This window comes from Drosophila rhopaloa, unplaced genomic scaffold, assembly GCF_018152115.1.
Source record: "Drosophila rhopaloa isolate 14029-0021.01 unplaced genomic scaffold, ASM1815211v1 contig_47, whole genome shotgun sequence".
Lineage (NCBI taxonomy): Eukaryota > Metazoa > Arthropoda > Insecta > Diptera > Drosophilidae > Drosophila > Drosophila rhopaloa.
Window position 1 is genome coordinate 4,335,552 of NW_025335142.1, and position 17,660 is coordinate 4,353,211.

Consider the following 17,660-nt stretch of genomic DNA (forward strand, 5'->3'; position numbering starts at 1 on the left):
CATAATTATAAAGTTGACCATATTTATGTCCTATCAGAACACGTTTGAAAACTAATAAACTTGAAAGGAAAACTAGCTTGTCTCACTCAGCTAAATTAAGATTTTATAATTGTTTTGAAATTGTTAAATTAAGGTATTTGTATTCAGAAATTATTTATAAACGCTTTATTTCTTAAAAACACAATACAACTCAATTTTTTCTTCATACATACACATAGGGCAAACGCAATTAGCAGGCACTGATAATATTCAAAACTTAAAGCTAAGTGGCACGTTGATGCGCTCGTTCTCCATTGAGACCACGATGAGCGGCTCTTTCTCTAGCAAATCGCGTCTGGGCGGTCGCAGCAAGCGCACATCGATCTCCGCCTGACCGCCATCTGGAGCCACATAGCACTCGCTAGGGTTTATACGCACCAGCTCTGGGATATTGCAGCTCACCTCGATGAGCTGCCTAGAGCGAAAGCTGTTCGTCACGGACAAAGTAGCCAGGGGAGATCCGCGGGCTCCGAATTCTAGCGAGGTGGGTTGCACTGACCAATTCCGCTCAACGGGCATTAAGGTAGTGGTGTCCGCCTCTAATAGTTCATCCACAGGCTCCAGCAGGTTGCTCTGAGTTGGCGTTGGCGAACTAGGTATACAGATCGTCCGAAATAGGACAGTTTCTTCGGCTTCCGGCAGGAACATTAGCGAGCTCTCGGAGGATTCGTCGAAGTCCCGATTGAGGGTGAGGGCCACATCGATAATCCGCACGACGGTGACCAGATCCAGGATGAACTCGGGAGGCTCGTTAAGCTGGCCTATGTTTCGAACTGGCTGCTCTTCGGGAAATCCACCCCACATGCTGTCGAGCATCGGAGAGGTGAGCTTTTCCCGCTGCCGAGTGCTCATCCTCTGAACCAGGCTGCGCATGCGCTGCCTATTGGGCTCGTCCCCACAGAAAATTCGCATGTTGGCCAGCGTCAACACCTGTGCAGTCTTCTTTAGTATGTTCTTCAAGTCCTCGCGATTCGGTCGGAAGAGGATCTGCACGCTGCCCTCGGTATTTGGCGGCAGGATCATCCGGCTAGGCCGCACATCAAAAGCCTCACTCAGGCGCAGTTTCATCAGCACAGTGGAATCCACTGATATGCCCACAAAGGCGGTTAGCGGGCCCTTGTTATGGAACCTGAGACTCGCCGAAAGAGGACCGGAGGATAGCTCGCATACATCGCCTATGGTGAGGAAACTGGCCCCCACAGGTCCCTTCAGCAGGCCCTGTATGGTTATAGACGCACTGCCGCCGTAGCCGTAAAGCGGTATCTCTAGGCCAGGTTGGCTGCTGTTGTGTGCTCCTGGGGGCGCATAGAATGACAGTGCTCCGATAGCCGCTCCACAGACAGTTGGGCAGAAATTAATCACCACCGAGCGACATTCCATGGCCTGCAGTGTGATTGTGCTGCTGTCGCTGCCAACGAGCTGGAAGCCGGGTCCCTGGATGCCCAGACGGATGACGAGTCGTTTGTCCGCTGTGTTCTTCACTTGCATGGACTTTCGCACGTCTGTTCGGAGCTTTGTGCTGCCCCAGCACAGGCTGGTGTGAGTCACCTTTAAGGGAAGCAGCTTTCCGTCCCGGTGGCTGAACTCACTGGAGTTGGAGCAGCGCGAAATACTACGCGGTGCAGAGGTAGAGCTGGTACCAGGTCCACGTCTTCCGCTCGTTGTAAATCCGCTGGTGGAACTTGCCTCGCTTCCCGCCGGAGAGGAGTTGGCCTTGCGTGCCACACCGCTCATCAGCTGCCGGCGCTCGGAACTGGTGGTGCTGTCCAGTAGTGGGGACGAGAGGCGGCTTCTCGGTGAGGACATTGGTGAAAGGTTTTTTCCCATGTTCGGGGAAATACCGAAGTCGCGCTCAGTGGAAGAGGCCACTGCGACATCGCATCCATCCAACCGAGTGCTGCTCAATGAAGAGGGATTACGAGGAATCAGGCCCACTGTGGAGATCGAGACCCTCTTCTTGTTCACCGGCGTTTTGTCCTCATCCTCGTTTTCGTCCTCGGTGCATGTTAGTGCACGTATCCCATCGCTACTCGCAGGACTGGCGGTTCTGGGGGAAATCTTAGTACGTCTCACTTTGCGGTTTGGCTCCTTCACCGGTGTCGAGGGCCACTCGTCAATATCCGCTTCAGCCTCGGTCTCCACGGGATCGGTTTCCGCACGGCTGATGGTAATCTGCGGCTGTTCCGCCAGCGGACTGAGGGGTTTACGCGAGAAACTCTGCTGCAGGTGACGAAAGTCCGTCGAGTTAAGCACAGAATCCGTGAAGCTCATGGTGTCCGTGAGCTTGTTGGAGCCGCACAAGGTGCGCTCCGCATGTGACCCCCTGCTCTGGTTCTCCTTGTTCTCATCTTCGTACTTATTTCCACGTCCATGCTCCCACAAATGGTTGACCACCTCCACAGTGGATGTATCCGAATTGAGATCGATATCCCTCAGCGCTTTGTCGATGGCCGAGAGACTTAGGATCTCGGAACTCGATGGCGGCCGCTTGGGCTCTTGAGCCGACAGTCCATTGTTGGTCTTCAGCACCGTCTGAATCCGATCTTGCTGCTTCTTTCGCATAAGGTTGCGTCCGAGATTGGAGTCTGCAATGGCATCAGCCTTTGTGTAGGTCTTATTGTCTGGCTGCGGGGTCTTCTCGCCGACGGAGTCCAGCGACTTGTTAACTTCTGGTTCCCGCATAGCCTGAGAAGGACGCCTGCGATCCGGGCTGTCGTCGCTCACAATGTTCCAGATGTTCTCAGAGCGCTTCTGAAAATAGTTGCCCAGTGAAAAGTCTGGATCTCCGACCAAGACAGAGCTGTAACAATAAATTTTAATATTAATGAGAAAATTATTAATTAATCCTAACATACTATCGGGAATAAATAAGCCCTTTACTAACTTGGACACGGAGGTTTCTATTTCGGATGTGGGGGGCGGTGCGGCAATCTTCTGCATTGCCTGGGTACTCAATGTGGCCGTCGGCATGGCAGCAAACTCTTGCGCCCACGAGATCTCGCCCTGCACCAACTTGGACTGCATCAGCTCGGCGGGGGCGAAGCTCTCATCCTGACCAGCTTCCGCCACCGATGTGGAGCCAAAAGAGAATCCCCCTCCCCCATTAAGACTTAGATCACTCATGTCTGCAGTGCGCGGCAAACTGCGGGAGCAGCTGAACGAGTCCGTGAGACTGCTAGAGTTGGCTCGGGACAAATGATAGCCGGTCTCTAGCTGGCTGGCATCGTGCAGCTTCTTTTCCAGCAGGCGGGCCTTCTCCACGAAGGAGGATTTGAGGATTTCGGCCACGGAAAGAGATGGCTTCTCCCGTCGGCGCTGTTTTTCCCCCTGGCAGAGCGTCGATCTGCCGGTGATCTCAGCGGGCTCAAAGGAGATGTTGGTGCCCTTGGGGGCAGGCGTGGCCAGGGCAAAAGACCCACTGCTGTTGAGATCGATGGTCTCGTCTGTTACCAGCTCTGAGATGTTTGTGGTGGAGCGCTTTTGCAGGGTAGTGCTCTTCGCTTGACTGGGACGCGTGGGCCTGGGTTTCTCCAGTGTTTCCAGGGCACGCAGCCGCTCTTCCCGGAGTCGCTCGTGGACGCCGGAGGAATCCCGACTAACGCCGCTCCTCCTGCTGCTCTTGCTAAAGCTAGACAGATCGCCAAAGACTGCAAAGACGCCGAATTACTCCATGCTTTGAGGGATTCTCGGGCTGTCCCTTAAGCTTACCCTTGAGATTGTCCATGTTTAGGATGCCCAGTGAGTTCTGGTCCATGTAGCTACCGCTTCCCTGGCTGCCACTGCTGTTGTCCATTTCGCTTCCTCCTTTTACAGTTAGTGCAAGCCAGTAAACAAAAAAGGCGCGTCGTTTCGTTCAAAAATGGACGTCGATAGTCGATAATACCAGGGCGGCACACGCACTACAGGGTTGCTTTCATTATCTTGTCTGTCAAATATCAGACTTTATCCTTTTTATATGATTTATTTCATTACACTTTTGTAAGCACACAAGTTAACATGCTCTGAAGGAACTATTCATTATTTGACAAAAAAAATTTTAAGAAAATATTAAGAACAAGAGCAAAACGTGCAACGCTAAACCGGCATCCATCCCTCGTCACGTATTTGCGAATTCTCCCCGTCTTCCCATTGCTCGATTCTGCTCGTCTGATTTCGGCGGTAGTGTTTATCACGGATTGGATTGGACTTGGCCTGCACCACACATCTACTTAAAAATGGAGGGAGCTATACTGAAAATAATTGATGGACTTCTGTGCACTGACACTGACAGGATTCAGCAGGTATGAATAGCGGGCGGTTAAAAGGAGGTTATCCTGTCCGCCCTTTGGTGACCTATTCCTCCTTCACAGTGCACTTTATTTTAATACCCTTCCGTTCTGACCGCATGGCTTGATTAGTTCATCAGTTTCTATACGTACAAGATTTTAATTCAGTGGTTATTAGATCGTCTTGAGCACATTCCAATACGTGCAAATGAGTCTATGGCACAGTGGGTCGTAATCAAGTCTTATTGCATTTACCCTTTTCTTCCCAACGTTGCTTTACCAGCTAAGTGTATTTGCTTTGTATGTCAATTTTAAGCAAAATCAGGGTTAAATTGCATTATTGTTTGAAATAATTGTTACATTTAAGGAAAATGTATTACCTTTTCAGAGCATTTCGCTAATATAAATAGAACAATTTTTGAGATATCTCAGGAGATTTGCCTTATTTTTTTAATATTTAAATGAAATGGTTAAATAAATGGACTTGAATTGTTGCTCTTTCTTGTGCAAGCACTTCTCCTTGTTCTTGTCTCATGGTCACGAGCACATATGGATATACAATCTGATGACAAAAAATTTTTTAGTATTGTCAATAATAAAACTTATACCCCTTTTATTAGGTTTGAAAACATAAATAAATTTTAATGACTCGTACCAATTTGATTAACAATACAATAATTTTTGCAAAGGAACAAAGCAAATATTTTTGTGGCTTTTGACAAAAAAACTATTTAAGATTGAAATAATTTCGGAAATATATGACGAACCACTGTCCATCTGCCATCGGAAAGCACGTTGTCCACATGGACGCACACTTCGGCGCTTCCCAATTGGGAAAATTGTTTATGCTGAAATTATTTGCCATGCTGCCCGATGGTGACTAATGAAATAGCTTTCTTTCCTCTCTTAGGCGACTGCCGAGTTAAAAAAGGCCTACGATAATCCTGAGACTGTGCTATGTCTTACGAAGATTGCGATATCGCACGAGGAGCTCCAGATGCGCCAGTTCGCAGCCGTGCTTCTCAACAGCCGGCTCAAAAAGCTGCGCCACTGGCAAATGGTTTCCGCCGAACATCAGGCAGCGTAAGTCCCTCGATCACCTTTTAATGGCTACAATATACATTTGTTTTTCCCGCTTAGCATTAAATCGAGCATTCTGCAGGTCCTCGTCACGGAGAAGGAGAAGAAAGTAAAGAACTCGGTGGCCCAGCTAATGGGTACCTTAGTGCGCCACGAGGCGGAGAAGGGGGACAGCTGGATGGGTGAACTCCTCAAGTTTATCTACGAACGCAGCAGCAGTCCCAATCCGGAGGAGAGTGAGCTAGGCTCGTCGATCTTCTCCAAGCTGACGGACGCCGCTCCCGACCAGTTTGCCCTTCACATGGAGAGTATCTTTCAGTTGTTTACCACTGTTTTGTCAACCGCCGAAGCCTCAGGGAACCTGGCGACTCAAACCGTGTTAAATATGCTGATCGGCACATGCTATCTGCTCCCGTTCGTTAGTGGCCACAGTGCCGCCGAGCAGACGGTGGTCAAGGCGGTGCCCTTGATTATCAAGGCCCTGCACGCCTTCGCCCTAAAGGGGGATGTTCATGAGTTTATGTGTGCTTTTGATATTGTGGACAGCATGGCCGAGTATGTTCCCCATTTGCTAACAAGCAATGTGAAGCAGCTGTTGGAGTTTACCCTGGTCACGGCGAGTAATAACCAGCTCGAGGATTCGATTCGCGTCCAGGCGATAACCTTCGTAGGCTGCCTTGCGCGCATCAAGAAGAAGGTGATCATGAAACAGAAGCTTCTGGAGCCCACTCTAACCGTTATATTCCAAGTCATGTGCCAGGACACCAGTGAAGGTAAAGCTACTTCCCTATTAATAACTAAGGTTTGCTAATTGTTTTCCCAATGGCTTCAGGCGACGATTACTTTACGGGGGAGAGTCCCAACAGCCCATCGTGCGCGGCCACACAGACCCTGGACTTAATGGCCATTCACATGTCGCCGGAGAAGTTCATTCCGCCGCTTTTGCAGTTGCTCGAGCCGGCGTTACAGAATCCTGATCCTATATGCCGACGATCCTCTTTCATTTGCATGGGTGTCATCGCCGAGGGCTGCTCCGAGGCCATTACCCACAAGTATCTGGAGGTCATGCTGAACATCATCAAAGCAGGAATTGCTGATTCCACGATGTCGGTGCGGGTCGCCGCCTTTTTCGCCCTCGGTCAGTTTGCCGAATTTCTGCAGCCAGACATTTGCAAGTTTGCTTCCCAGATTCTGCCCGTGTTATTTGACTATCTAAACCAGCTGGTAGTGGAACTCAAGGTAGGTAGGATCTGTAGCCATCTAAGGTCAACTTGGAATTTATTTGTATTCTACATTCTTGTTCGTTGTGCTGCTTTTAAGGCTGGTCAAAATAGCAAGGGGAGCTATCCCGCTTCCGTCTCTGCCAAAGATACCATAATGTACCTAGACAAGTTACAGATCAAGCGTAAATCGGTCCTCACCAAGTATAGGGTGCTTCTTTTTGTCTTACAAATAACTTTGATATTTGCACTTCATCAATTATCTCTTTTAATATATTTAAACTCCTTTTGACCCTCATCCTTTTAGTTTGACTCCGCTTTATAAGTCTTATTGCAAAAACTTGTCCAAGAGGTATTTTTTTTAGTTAATTATGCCTCCAAATACCATTTATGGGTGAGGCTAATGAAACTTTTAATGAGAATAGTAAAGGGGGGTCCGATTTCATTGTAACAATTCCATTCATTTGACAATCACTCTGCATTAGAACAGAACACGTTGATTGCCAGGAAGACACTAAAACCGAGTATTTACAGATGGGTCAGCCGGAACCGAAGCACATGGAACGTATGTTCTATGCTTTGGAGACCTTCTGCGAACATCTGGATGACGACATTGTTCAACATTTGCCCGTGCTGATGAATTGGTAAAGCTAGAGTAAACACAAGTAATTGTATTTCTCTTAATAATCTTAATTTCCAGTCTTTTTGAGGTTCTAGACTCCCAGAATTCAATCCACATACGAGAGTTAGCTTTGTCGAGTATTGCCTCGGCTTCCAGCTCCGCAAAGATGCACATGATGCCGTTTTTCCCCAGGATTATGACTATACTGCAGGCCTATCTTGTAAAGGATTGCCCTGAGGAAATGAACAACCTGCGCATCCAGGCCATCGACACACTAGCCGCGCTCATTAGCGAAGTGGGCAAGGAGAACTCCTTGCCGCTGGCCGATGACACGATGAACTACTGCCTGATGATGCTGGAAGACGGCCCTGATGATCCGGACTTTCGAAGGTCCATATACAATCTGATGGGCTCCCTGTCCTCAGTGGTCAATGAGAGCATGGCCAATGTGTTCCCCAATATTATGGATCGCATATTAGAGTCTGTGATCTCCTCGGAGGACGTGCTTCCGAAAGTTCCGGAAGACGTCGAAAAGGACTTGATTCTGGAGGCGGCCAATGTTGAAATTGATTTGGAGCACACGGATGACGAAGACGACTCTGAGGACCTAGACGGATTCCAAGTGGAGAACGACTATGTCGACGAGAAGGAGGAGGCTATATTAGCACTCAAGGATTTTGCTGATCACACTGGCGTCGCCTTCGCGCCCTATATTCAATCTGCTTTCGAGAACGTTTACAAGGTTATTGATCATCCGCAGGAAGATATCCGCAAAGCGTGCGTTGTTGCTATCTGCGGGTTCATTATCGCTCTTAACAAGATGGGCAATAAAGAGGGCGTGACGCGTGCCTGCGAGATTGCGATCCCGAAGTTTGCACATATTATACGCACTGATGAGGATATGAATGTGGTTATCCGTCTCCTGGAGGAGCTTGCCTATCTCTTCAATGACGTTAAGCTGGCGGCCATAACTAATCAGGAAAACGCCGATCTGATCTTCGGTTGCATAAAGGACGTTTTCGCAAACAAAATGGGCTGTCAATTCAACGAGCAGAGTGGGGGTGGAGATGAGGACGATCAGGAGGAGAGCCAGTGCGACGTGTCGCTGATCGAGAACGCTGCCAACTTGCTGCCCATGTTTGGCCATACGCTCAAGCCGGAGATTTTCTCGCTATATTTTGGACGCATTTACCAATTCTTAGTCCAAAAACTGGTAAGCATCAAAGCAAATTCCTTAAAAATAGCGTTAATTGGAAGAGAGTTGTTTTATGAAATTTTCTTCTTTTTTTTTTTAAATCTCCAACCAATTTTTTTCTTTTAGGCTAAAGCCAAAAAACAAGATGAGGCGGAGCACCGAGCATATATCTATGGCTCTCTGGCGGACTGTTTCCAGTGTCTACGCAAATGTTCAGTCACCTATTTTGACGCGTTGTGCCCCCTGTTCATCACCGGGACCAAGGACTCCGATCCCAAGTCGCGACAGAACTCATTTTACGGACTGGGAGAGCTTGTCTTTTTTGCCGAGGAAAAATCTTTCCAGTAAGTACTGCGAGAATGGATAAACTAGTGCGATGTATATCATAATTTATTAACATTCACAGATCATATCCGGCAATCCTACAAGCACTTTCTGAGGCCATCGCCAGGGAGTCGAATGCCTCCGCAATGGACAACATTTGCGGAGCAGTGGCGCGTCTAATAGTCACTAACCATGAGGCGGTGCCACTGGGCCATGTGCTGCCAGTGTTCCTTAACCATTTGCCGCTAAAAGAGGACGTCGTGGAGAATAAAATGATTCAGAAAGCGTTCCACGTGCTCTACTTGCACGCTCGCCCCAGTATTGACGCCTATATCGAGCAGATGTTGATCATCACTATTGAAGCGTCTTACAAGAAACAGATGCCGGACGACGAAACCACCGAGAGCGCGGTGGCATTCATTAAGGAGATTCGCGAACATTACCCTGACAAGTTTAACACAGTGTCTAATTCGAATCCGGAGGTGTTCAACTATGTGCACACCCTGTAAGCACTCACATCGCCGCCAATACCAAACAGAACAGCACACGGCACACATCTCCAGCTAACCTAATTAATTTACGTCCTTCGCCTGCAGCTTCTGGTTTTGGAATATGCAATTGGGCCGAAGAAGCTTTGGTTATGAATAGGTTTGGATATGGTAAAAATTTAAGTTATTAATTATGCGTTAGTATGCTTTGTGGCGTTAAAACATTGAGGAAAAGTGATCTTTAAAATTTCAAGTTGAAGTTCTTTCTACCAATCCGTAAAGCAGCGGAAACATATTTTCTAATTTATAGAAACATCCAGTGACACATGAATATGTATGAATAGTCTAAAATAAATAAAACAATAAAGAGTAATATTTGTTTTATTCTAAGGGTTTACTTTGCAGAGTGGTTTGTAATGAAAACAATTGCGTGAAATCGTATCCATCCAAATTTTGTTGAAATTGTATGAGGTCATTCGATTCTATGATTTGTTGTTTTTGACGGATTACGCGGTTTTGTTTAATTTGGGGTCCATCCCTTGACTGTTTCTTACAGCTGTCATATGATCATATTTGGTATAAAATAATTCAAAAATTTCATATTTTTTGAACTTTAATAAAAGTACTAGAAAACTTTAAAATAAAATGCAGTATTCAAAGCTGACTTTTTGAATGCCGGTTTCTACCAGTGCGCATTCAGACGGATAACAACCTCCCGGACGATGTCCGCATGATTAGCGTGCAGCTTGAGACCCGAGTCGACATCCGTCCAGCGAACATTTGTGGCATCGTCCCCTGCCAGTAGCTCCAGCTGGCCCACCTGACTCCCGTCCTCATCGTGGAAGTTGAGCGCCGTGGTTTCCATCCATGCGTTGTCAGTATTGCGGAAATCGTCTACATAGCCTTGGTACACCTGGACGCCGCCCTCGCGGAAGAACTGTTCCACCATGTTGGCCTTATCCGTGAAATTCAGAGCCTCCTCTGTGAACTCCCGCTTAAGGGTGACGCTCACATTCTCGCCGGGATCGACCATGCCGCCGGGGATGGCCCACAATTTGTTGTCCGACCGCTGGATAGCCACCATCTGTAATATATTCCTGAAAGGAAAGATGATGGGCTTAACGAAGTCTATAGATAATTGACGCCACCCACTTGCCGGTGGCTGGGTTGGCCTCAAGAGCTCCTTGCTCATTTCTCTTCCAGCGCGTCACTATGGGATCAGCAGCATGATTGGGCCCCCATCTGCCTAGTGAGCCTCGTCCACTCAGTCCTGTTCGTCCGATCGGATTAAGGGGAAGTCCATCCCGCAACTTGTATGACCCGTGGAAGGACTTGCGGTTGACCTGACCATCTAGCTGGTTCCACTGCGGCTTGAACACCTCGCTGTTCAGGGGAGGATCGGCCCACACTTGGCCCCCAATGTGTGGCGAAGTGTACTCCGGTGGACAGTAATCCGGGTACGGCTCCGACCAAAAGACCTGCTCGTCGGACACCGGGAACCGGAGGACGGAGCTGCGTGGGTACATGTTGTTTCGGCACATCAGGTGCCGAAAGATTCCTGGCTTCACCAACGAGGACATCATCAGGGCGGATGTTAGGAAGCCTTCAAAGAATTGTAGCAAACAAAGAAACAGCAGGAGCGCGAACTTAGAACTGGTCATCGGAACTAATGCTCTCACAAAGAAACACAAACAAATAAAATTGCTTATGTGCACCAGCCGATATTAAAATAGCGCTAATAGGACTTGCGGTAATCAATTTTGGTGTGTAAGACGCATATATAAAATAAACTGGATACAATGCAAAAACTAAAAAGTTTTTTGCTAAGCTTTATAGTTTTGATACAAAAAATAAATACATGTATCTAAGTATAATGCCATAGACCTATACTTACAGTGCTATTATATTGGCCATTGCTGTATGAATTAATCCATGTGAACACAGTTTTCACCAGCCAGCTCTGGTCACACTGAGATGCACATTTGAAATCTCAAAGATTCAGTTTATTACGATTTGTGTTATTTCGGGTAATTACAAAAATTTGAAGCCAATTAACTTAAAATGCCTGGTTTCCGCTGAATGCCCCTGACCAAACGAGAAGCCCATCCGTGACTCAGGTTAGTCCTGGCGCAGCGTCAGCTCCTTGACTTCAATACCGTCCTTTGTGATAATGTTGATCAGCACAGAGTCACCAGTGTAAATGTCGCGTTCAGCGGCCGAAATGAAAGTATCGGAAGCGACACTAACGGCACGCTCTTTGGTCAGTTTAGGCACTTCGCTGGCGGCCAAGTTCATGTTCTTGTACCCGATCTGGTTGTCCAGTACGGGTTGCAATAGAGTTCCGGCAGTGCCGCCGGCGCGGTAGGTGGCCTTCTCGCAGTGGCCAATGGGATCGTAAGAGTAGACGACGCCTTTGCCGTCCTTGTCGATCCCCGCCAGGATATTAGACACGTAGTACGGGAAAAAGCGGCGGTTGTACATAGTGATGGAAAGCATCTGGGCCACTGCATCCGTGGTCATGGTGCGCAGATGGGTGTGCTCGTAGCTCTGCATGCGAACCTTCATCAGTCCGGTCAGGGATAGGGTATCCGCCCAGCACCCTGTGGAACCCAGCACCGTCAAAGGCGACAGCTTGAACAGTTTGCTTTGACTCCGGGAGTGGATGTTGTACCCGCTGCTCAGCCGTGTGTCTGCCGCAATAACAGCGAAGTCGTCTCCAGCGATGGCCACAATGGAGCTGCAAACACGGAATCACTCCGGTCAGTTGGGGACTTCAAGCGGTCATTCTTGGGAAAACTCACCCGCCGTTCGACTCGTAGGGCGAGAAGTCTGCATGCTTCACGCCGGGCACCTGGTAGTCCGGGAATTGCTCAAAGCCTAGGCTGCTCATGTTTGTTCTCAAAATTTACAAAATAACTCGCCAAGTAAAAAACGAACGAAATGATTTGCAAGTTTCCAGCGGCTAACCAAAATCACAAATTTAGTGCGACCGTAGGTGGAACAAGCAAAATACTATCGTGCTCGCCCGGTCTCAAAAGTTATCGATAAGTATTTGGTATTTATGTGAATAAAATGTATTTATTTAAATTTATTATTTAAAATTAAAGTATTTTATTAGTTATACTTTATATAAAATTGTTATATGTTTAGAAGTATACTTACTGTTGAAATCAGTTATATAAATTCAAAGAGTATCTTCTATTAGAGTTAAGTTATTTTAAAGATTTCCGTAAAATAGATGTTCATTTCTGATGAAGTACATGATTGATGGCAATATTTCAAAAATGGCAAAACAGATATGTATGAATAAAAATGTATAATTTATTGAACCGTTCGGTTATTTTCAACAATCTTTGGATTAAACAGGGGCAGATGTTTTTTTCTAAGCTATTGCAGCTAGGCCCTCTACGCGTTCTCTATGCAATTGCCCTCGATTCTTTTCCACCAAAGCCTTGACATCATAAAACCATTTTCCTACGATAAAAACAAGAAAATGTGAATTAAAGCTTGAAAATATTGGGATGGAGCCCAATACCTACCAATGCTAGTGTTTTGCAGACAATCCTTGAAAGTCTGACAGCCCTCCATGCTGCTGAGGACGCCGAAAACGGAGAGATCAGCCAGGCTGGGCTGTTTGCCGCCCATGAATTTCGTATTTCGTTTTTTCAGCTCGGTGGTCCACTGGTCCAGAGCGTCGTACATGTGCGACCGGACGTCGTCGGTGAGGGCGTGGCGGCGCTTCAGCATCTTGGCAATGGCCCACATGGCAGTGGCGCCGCAGTAGACCATCAAATCGCGCTCCCACTTGGGAAAGTGCACGTCCCACTCGCCGGCCTCAGAGAACCACTCAAATGTCTCCAGGGACTCACCCATGGTCTGGTAGCAGTTCGGTGATATCAAATGCACGAGGTGGCTGTCGGCCCAGGATCTCCATTTGCGATCGATTCTGCAAAAAACAGAAATAGATTAATCAAATGTAGAAATGCAATTGATCCATGAGAAATTAAATAGATATATTTGTCAACAAATATACATTACAGAGTAAACATATCCGACGAACTTACTCCTCAGTTTCCTTGGACAATCCCTTGGGCGTGTTCTCGCGGTACATGAGGAAGTATTTGTTTAAAATGTCATTCTTCTTTTTGCCATCATCGTCGAAGAAGGAGGTGTGCGGATAGAACTGCGCCAGTTCGCCGATGTCCATGCGCTTGTCCTGGAGATAGGTTGCTATCAGGGATATGATGGCACTGGAGTCTACCATCTGGACGTATTGGCCGTCTTGCTGCCGGATGAGCACCATGGGCACCTTTTTCACCGACGACCAGCGTATGTCCTGCCGGAGAACGGCATCTACTTCCACCACCGCATAAGAGATGCCCATGTAGTCGAGGAAGGCGCGCACCTTGCAGCAGAAGGGACACGTCTGAAACTGGAACAGCACGATGTCCAGTCCGGAGGTGTCCTTGGGGTTAACATATCGCTTGGTTATCCGCACTCCCGCCGGAATCCCGTCCAGGAGCTGTGGCTTAGTCTCCTCGTGCTCCTTGTGCGAACTGCCGTCCGTCCAGCGATGGTACATGGTGTATACCGATCCTGTGGCTGCGCCCACTGTCGCGCCCAAAATAGCCAGCTTAAAGGTTCCATTCGGCTTCTTCTTGGCTCCCCCGTTTTCCACCGCCTGTGCAAACTGGCGGCGAGCAAATGCAAATTCCTGGTTTTGTTTACGGGTCAACAGGCGCAGGGCTCCGCTCCCACATCCCGACGGCGGAGGACGCACACCTGTGAGGACTGTGGCAGACGCCAGCCGGAGACATGACATAATTTGCACTTTGTTTTGACTAATACTAAATATTATGCAAAAATCAGCGACTGATAAATTCCCGACTAGAACGTGTTAGGGATGGGAGAGGTCACTTATCGTTGTAAGTTAAGTGATGAGTGTTTTCTAGCTATGATTCATATGTAACAAACATATTTATTTCATGTTAATAAATTTCTTTAAATAATTGGTAGTTCGTGTGTAATGTTATTTCAGTTGTGCATATGTTGTTCAGGAGTATTTTTCGGCGACTCTTTACAAACTCAAGAGAGAACATTTTGTAAATGATGTTATCGATAATAGCCACCAGGGCAGCATGCCAGCTGTATCATCTCTGGTCAATACAAAAAAAAACTCAAGCCCATCAAACTTTTTTAAGTTGTTATTTTTGCAATCTTCACGAAATTTGTTTACAAACAAAACCGAACCGAATGTCGGCGTCTGCGGAGGGTCTGGCTGCACTGGACAAATACGGTGATGAGGACATCTTCACCCTTCTGATCCGATACGGACTTTATGTGGGGGCCCTGTTTCAGTTCGTTTGCATCTCAGCCGCAGTGCTGATGGAAAATAATTCGGATAGTAATCAGGAGTCCGGCGAAGTGGCGGAACGGGAGGGTGAACCAGTACGTACGCGGCTCCACAAGATTCGCAAGATGGAGAAAAAGAAGCGGCGCTAGATCTAGATGTATCATTAGCACATACTTAGCCTAAATACACTCGAATGCATTCAATAAGCGAAAAATAAAACATAGTTAATAGGAGTATCCACAGAAATCTCTAACAAAGTGGTCTTAATCTAGCTTAGCGTCCACAAACCCACATTTATTTCTTACAGCATACTTTCAGGTGATTTCAAACCTCCCAGAGATTTCTCAGGTATTCCCGTAAGTGCTCCCCAGCCCTTGATCGTTGATTTTGGGAAGAGGTTGCCGCCCTGGCACGATTTTTTGCACATGACTCAGGGGGAAAGCTCTACGCCCCTTTGGAAAACGCCTTCCACCATCAAAAAGCAGATGTTTAGTTTGGCTGTTATCTTTAATTTGGGAATAATATAAATTATAATAATCGTATATTTATTATGTTGCTTGCAATGTTGTTGTTTTCGTTTGTTTTACTTCCCTTTCATCTATGTACGTATGCATGTGTGTTGTGTGTGTGTGTGTGTGTATATTGAATGCTCTTCTCTCTCTTGCTCTTTCTATATATATATCGGTATATATATATAATAGAGTCCATGCCAAAGGATGCACAGACAATTATCACTATAAATTATTATTATGCAGTATTTAGTTTTCTTTTTTCATGAATTTTGCTTGGAATTACATTTTTAATTCAAAACTCATTGTGAATCTTCAGTTTTTTGGGGGCGTGGCAGGTCTTGGAGGTGAAGGATCTCTCGTTTCAAAAACGCTCAAATTTCAAATACAACAACTAGTTAAATAGATATCGAAAATGGGTCTAGGGAATAAGGATTGGTGGAGGAACGAAGGATGGTAAAACATATAAAGTAAGATAGTGGATCTCAAGGCCCAGAATGTCTAGATGTGGCTATGTTAAATTCGAAACTCACTTTCGTTTTTTTCGGCTTTACGCTATTTACTCGTACTTTTGTTGTTTTCTAATTCGCTTTATCGTTATTTATCATTATCATCAGTGTTGTTGTTGTCTAAATTATTGTTTAGTTACTCACAAGTGTAGAGTCATCATCGTCACAAAATATAGTATATATAATATATATTTGCTTTAACCCACACACAAAACATGTTCACATCCTTCTAACCCACCATCACTTGTTCTGCTTCCGTTTCGATCGCTTCTGGTTACGGTCCTTTTGCCCCCGGGACGCTGGAGCTGGAGTTGGAGCTGAAGTTGAAGCTGAAGTCCAGGTTCAACTAAGCCTCGGGCAGCGGCTTTAGCTCCTTTATCTGTTTGATCAGATAGGCCTTCTCGTCGTTGAACTGCTCGTCCTCGGAACGATCCGTATGGAAGTTGGTCAGGAAGTCGACCAGCTTCGTCTGGTTGCGTAGCAGGATGTCCAGGATGGGCTTCGGCTTGTTGGGATTCGCCACGAACACCTTGAAGACGTGAAACGCCTCGAACTGTATGTTGCGCGACTTCTCCTTGAGCATGTTCATCATCAGCTTGAGGTTTTCCGGCTCGGAGATGTAGCGCGTCATTACGGTGAAGTTGTGCCGGTCCAGCAGCAGTTCGCCCAACAGCTTCAAGCTCTGTCGCCGCGTCACATAGTTTTCAGAGTTGAGCAGCCGCTGGTAGTGCTGCGAGAAGAACTTGTCGTAGTTGGCGTCCAGGAACTCAGCGCACAGCAGCTTGTGGCGCGTGAGCAGCTCCTTGAACGTAGAGAAGGCATCGCTGGCAATGTCGAAGGTGGAGACCTCCACGTAGCGGAAGAACTTAAAGAACTCGTCCGAGTGCAGCATAATCTTGGCCAGCGCCTCGTACCGGGCGCACTCCCTCAGCATAGTGCCAGAGTTTAGAGCGATCTCCGGATGCGCATCCTCGTATCCAGCCATCAGGGTGAACAGGATTTCTGGCTTCGTGCAAATATACTCCACGGTGGGGGAGCGGGTACCAATTTGGCGGCGCAGCACATTGTTGAATATCAGGGCCACATGCTTCTTGCCCTCGAAGTCGATGCGATGCAGGTTCTGGATGAGCAGCAGCAGCAGGTTGCTGTTGTACAGCTCCTGCGACAACTGGGCTACCACGTAATCCGCCGGAGGTTCGGCATCGCTGCTCCCGTACAGCATGTTCTTGATCGAGACCAGGTTCTTGCTGACGTCCTCCTGCGCCTTCTCCACCTTGCGGTCGCCCGCCTCCAGGGCGTTGATCGCCTCCTTCAGCGACTTGACCAGCTCCACTGGCGACTTCTGTGACTTCCCGAACAGTGGCATTCCGCTGGCTGCTTTCCTGTCTTTTCACTCGAAATTGGATTTTGATTCGGATGTGGATGTGGATGTGGTTGGGTTGTCGACGATGTCTCGTATCTTTGCCGAATTATCCTGCTGTTCGGGGATCTTGAGGTGTTGGCTTTGTGTTCGCTTTGAGAGTTGCCTAATTACCGACGGCGAGGACGCGGAAAACAATGCTTGGCAATATTATCGCGGTGGAATATTCTATTATTATATATTATTTCGTCTTTTTCTTGTCTTCTTCTAGGGATGAACAATTTCGATTGGCCGTCGATTCGATAGGCCTATCGCAAAGTCGCACGGCACGGCTGGCCGGCAGTGTTGTAAGGCGCCAGCAACAAAATTAACTGTTTAAATTAAAACATTTTATTTTCCTAACTTACGTTTTTATTTTTTTATTTAATATCTGAACCAAAAACCTAACATCATAATTTTGTTCGGTTACCAATATTTTTATACTCCTGGGAAGGGTTTTGTTTAGATGATGAAGGGGTATCCAAGGGTTCGTTGTTTTTAATTGGAATTATTAAATTAACTAAAAAAATAGTTTTTCCTACCGGACACTATCCGACAAGACATAGTCTTTAATAAAAATGCAATAAAAAAGCAAGGGCAAATGCTTTTCTCAGCTTAAAAACTAAGACTTAAAACATATATTTTCAAATGCTGAAA

General features: G+C 46.9%; 7 protein-coding genes across 9 annotated transcripts; 2 read left to right on the plus strand and 5 right to left on the minus strand.

Annotated features, from left to right (window-relative positions):
* Positions 1-150: 150 nt before the first annotated feature.
* Positions 151-3,891, minus strand: LOC108045801. Its single transcript, XM_017125222.1, has 3 exons — positions 3,748-3,891; positions 2,924-3,686; positions 151-2,839 (listed from the first exon to the last, which is right to left on the minus strand). Exons 1-3 carry the CDS (start codon positions 3,830-3,832, stop codon positions 250-252), a joined length of 3,438 nt encoding a protein of 1,145 aa, XP_016980711.1. The 5' UTR covers positions 3,833-3,891; the 3' UTR covers positions 151-249.
* Positions 3,892-4,021: 130 nt separating this feature from the next.
* Positions 4,022-9,606, plus strand: LOC108045802 (importin-4). 3 transcript variants are annotated; one of them, XM_017125225.2, is made up of 9 exons: positions 4,022-4,319; positions 5,215-5,387; positions 5,467-6,157; positions 6,217-6,623; positions 7,139-7,248; positions 7,305-8,439; positions 8,548-8,765; positions 8,828-9,250; positions 9,342-9,606. In XM_017125225.2, exons 2-9 carry the CDS (start codon positions 5,262-5,264, stop codon positions 9,391-9,393), a joined length of 3,162 nt encoding a protein of 1,053 aa, XP_016980714.1. In that variant the 5' UTR covers positions 4,022-4,319; positions 5,215-5,261; the 3' UTR covers positions 9,394-9,606. The 3 variants fall into 3 exon arrangements, with proteins under 3 accessions (XP_016980714.1, XP_016980713.1, XP_044317469.1); XM_017125224.2 differs by having other exon boundaries at positions 4,023-4,319; positions 5,445-6,157; XM_044461534.1 differs by having other exon boundaries at positions 4,023-4,319; positions 5,445-6,157; positions 8,828-9,606.
* Positions 9,607-9,828: 222 nt separating this feature from the next.
* LOC108045803 (ADP-ribose pyrophosphatase, mitochondrial) lies at positions 9,829-10,944 on the minus strand. Its single transcript, XM_017125226.2, has 2 exons — positions 10,386-10,944; positions 9,829-10,330 (listed from the first exon to the last, which is right to left on the minus strand). The coding sequence occupies exons 1-2, from the start codon at positions 10,892-10,894 to the stop codon at positions 9,916-9,918; spliced, it is 924 nt and encodes a 307-aa protein (XP_016980715.1). The 5' UTR covers positions 10,895-10,944; the 3' UTR covers positions 9,829-9,915.
* A 270-nt stretch (positions 10,945-11,214) lies between these two features.
* On the minus strand, positions 11,215-12,235 carry LOC108045804 (proteasome subunit beta type-1). Its single transcript, XM_017125227.2, has 2 exons — positions 12,035-12,235; positions 11,215-11,970 (listed from the first exon to the last, which is right to left on the minus strand). Exons 1-2 carry the CDS (start codon positions 12,121-12,123, stop codon positions 11,352-11,354), a joined length of 708 nt encoding a protein of 235 aa, XP_016980716.1. The 5' UTR covers positions 12,124-12,235; the 3' UTR covers positions 11,215-11,351.
* A 299-nt stretch (positions 12,236-12,534) lies between these two features.
* LOC108045818 (prostaglandin E synthase 2) lies at positions 12,535-14,160 on the minus strand. Its single transcript, XM_017125255.1, has 3 exons — positions 13,298-14,160; positions 12,773-13,179; positions 12,535-12,707 (listed from the first exon to the last, which is right to left on the minus strand). The coding sequence occupies exons 1-3, from the start codon at positions 14,053-14,055 to the stop codon at positions 12,616-12,618; spliced, it is 1,257 nt and encodes a 418-aa protein (XP_016980744.1). The 5' UTR covers positions 14,056-14,160; the 3' UTR covers positions 12,535-12,615.
* A 201-nt stretch (positions 14,161-14,361) lies between these two features.
* LOC108045819 (protein anon-73B1) lies at positions 14,362-14,832 on the plus strand. The gene has a single exon (XM_017125256.2). It carries the CDS (start codon positions 14,487-14,489, stop codon positions 14,733-14,735), a length of 249 nt encoding a protein of 82 aa, XP_016980745.1. The 5' UTR covers positions 14,362-14,486; the 3' UTR covers positions 14,736-14,832.
* Positions 14,833-15,074: 242 nt separating this feature from the next.
* Positions 15,075-17,256, minus strand: LOC108045817 (protein Mo25). Its single transcript, XM_017125253.2, has one exon. It carries the CDS (start codon positions 16,968-16,970, stop codon positions 15,951-15,953), a length of 1,020 nt encoding a protein of 339 aa, XP_016980742.1. The 5' UTR covers positions 16,971-17,256; the 3' UTR covers positions 15,075-15,950.
* Between the last annotated feature and the right edge of the window lie 404 nt (positions 17,257-17,660).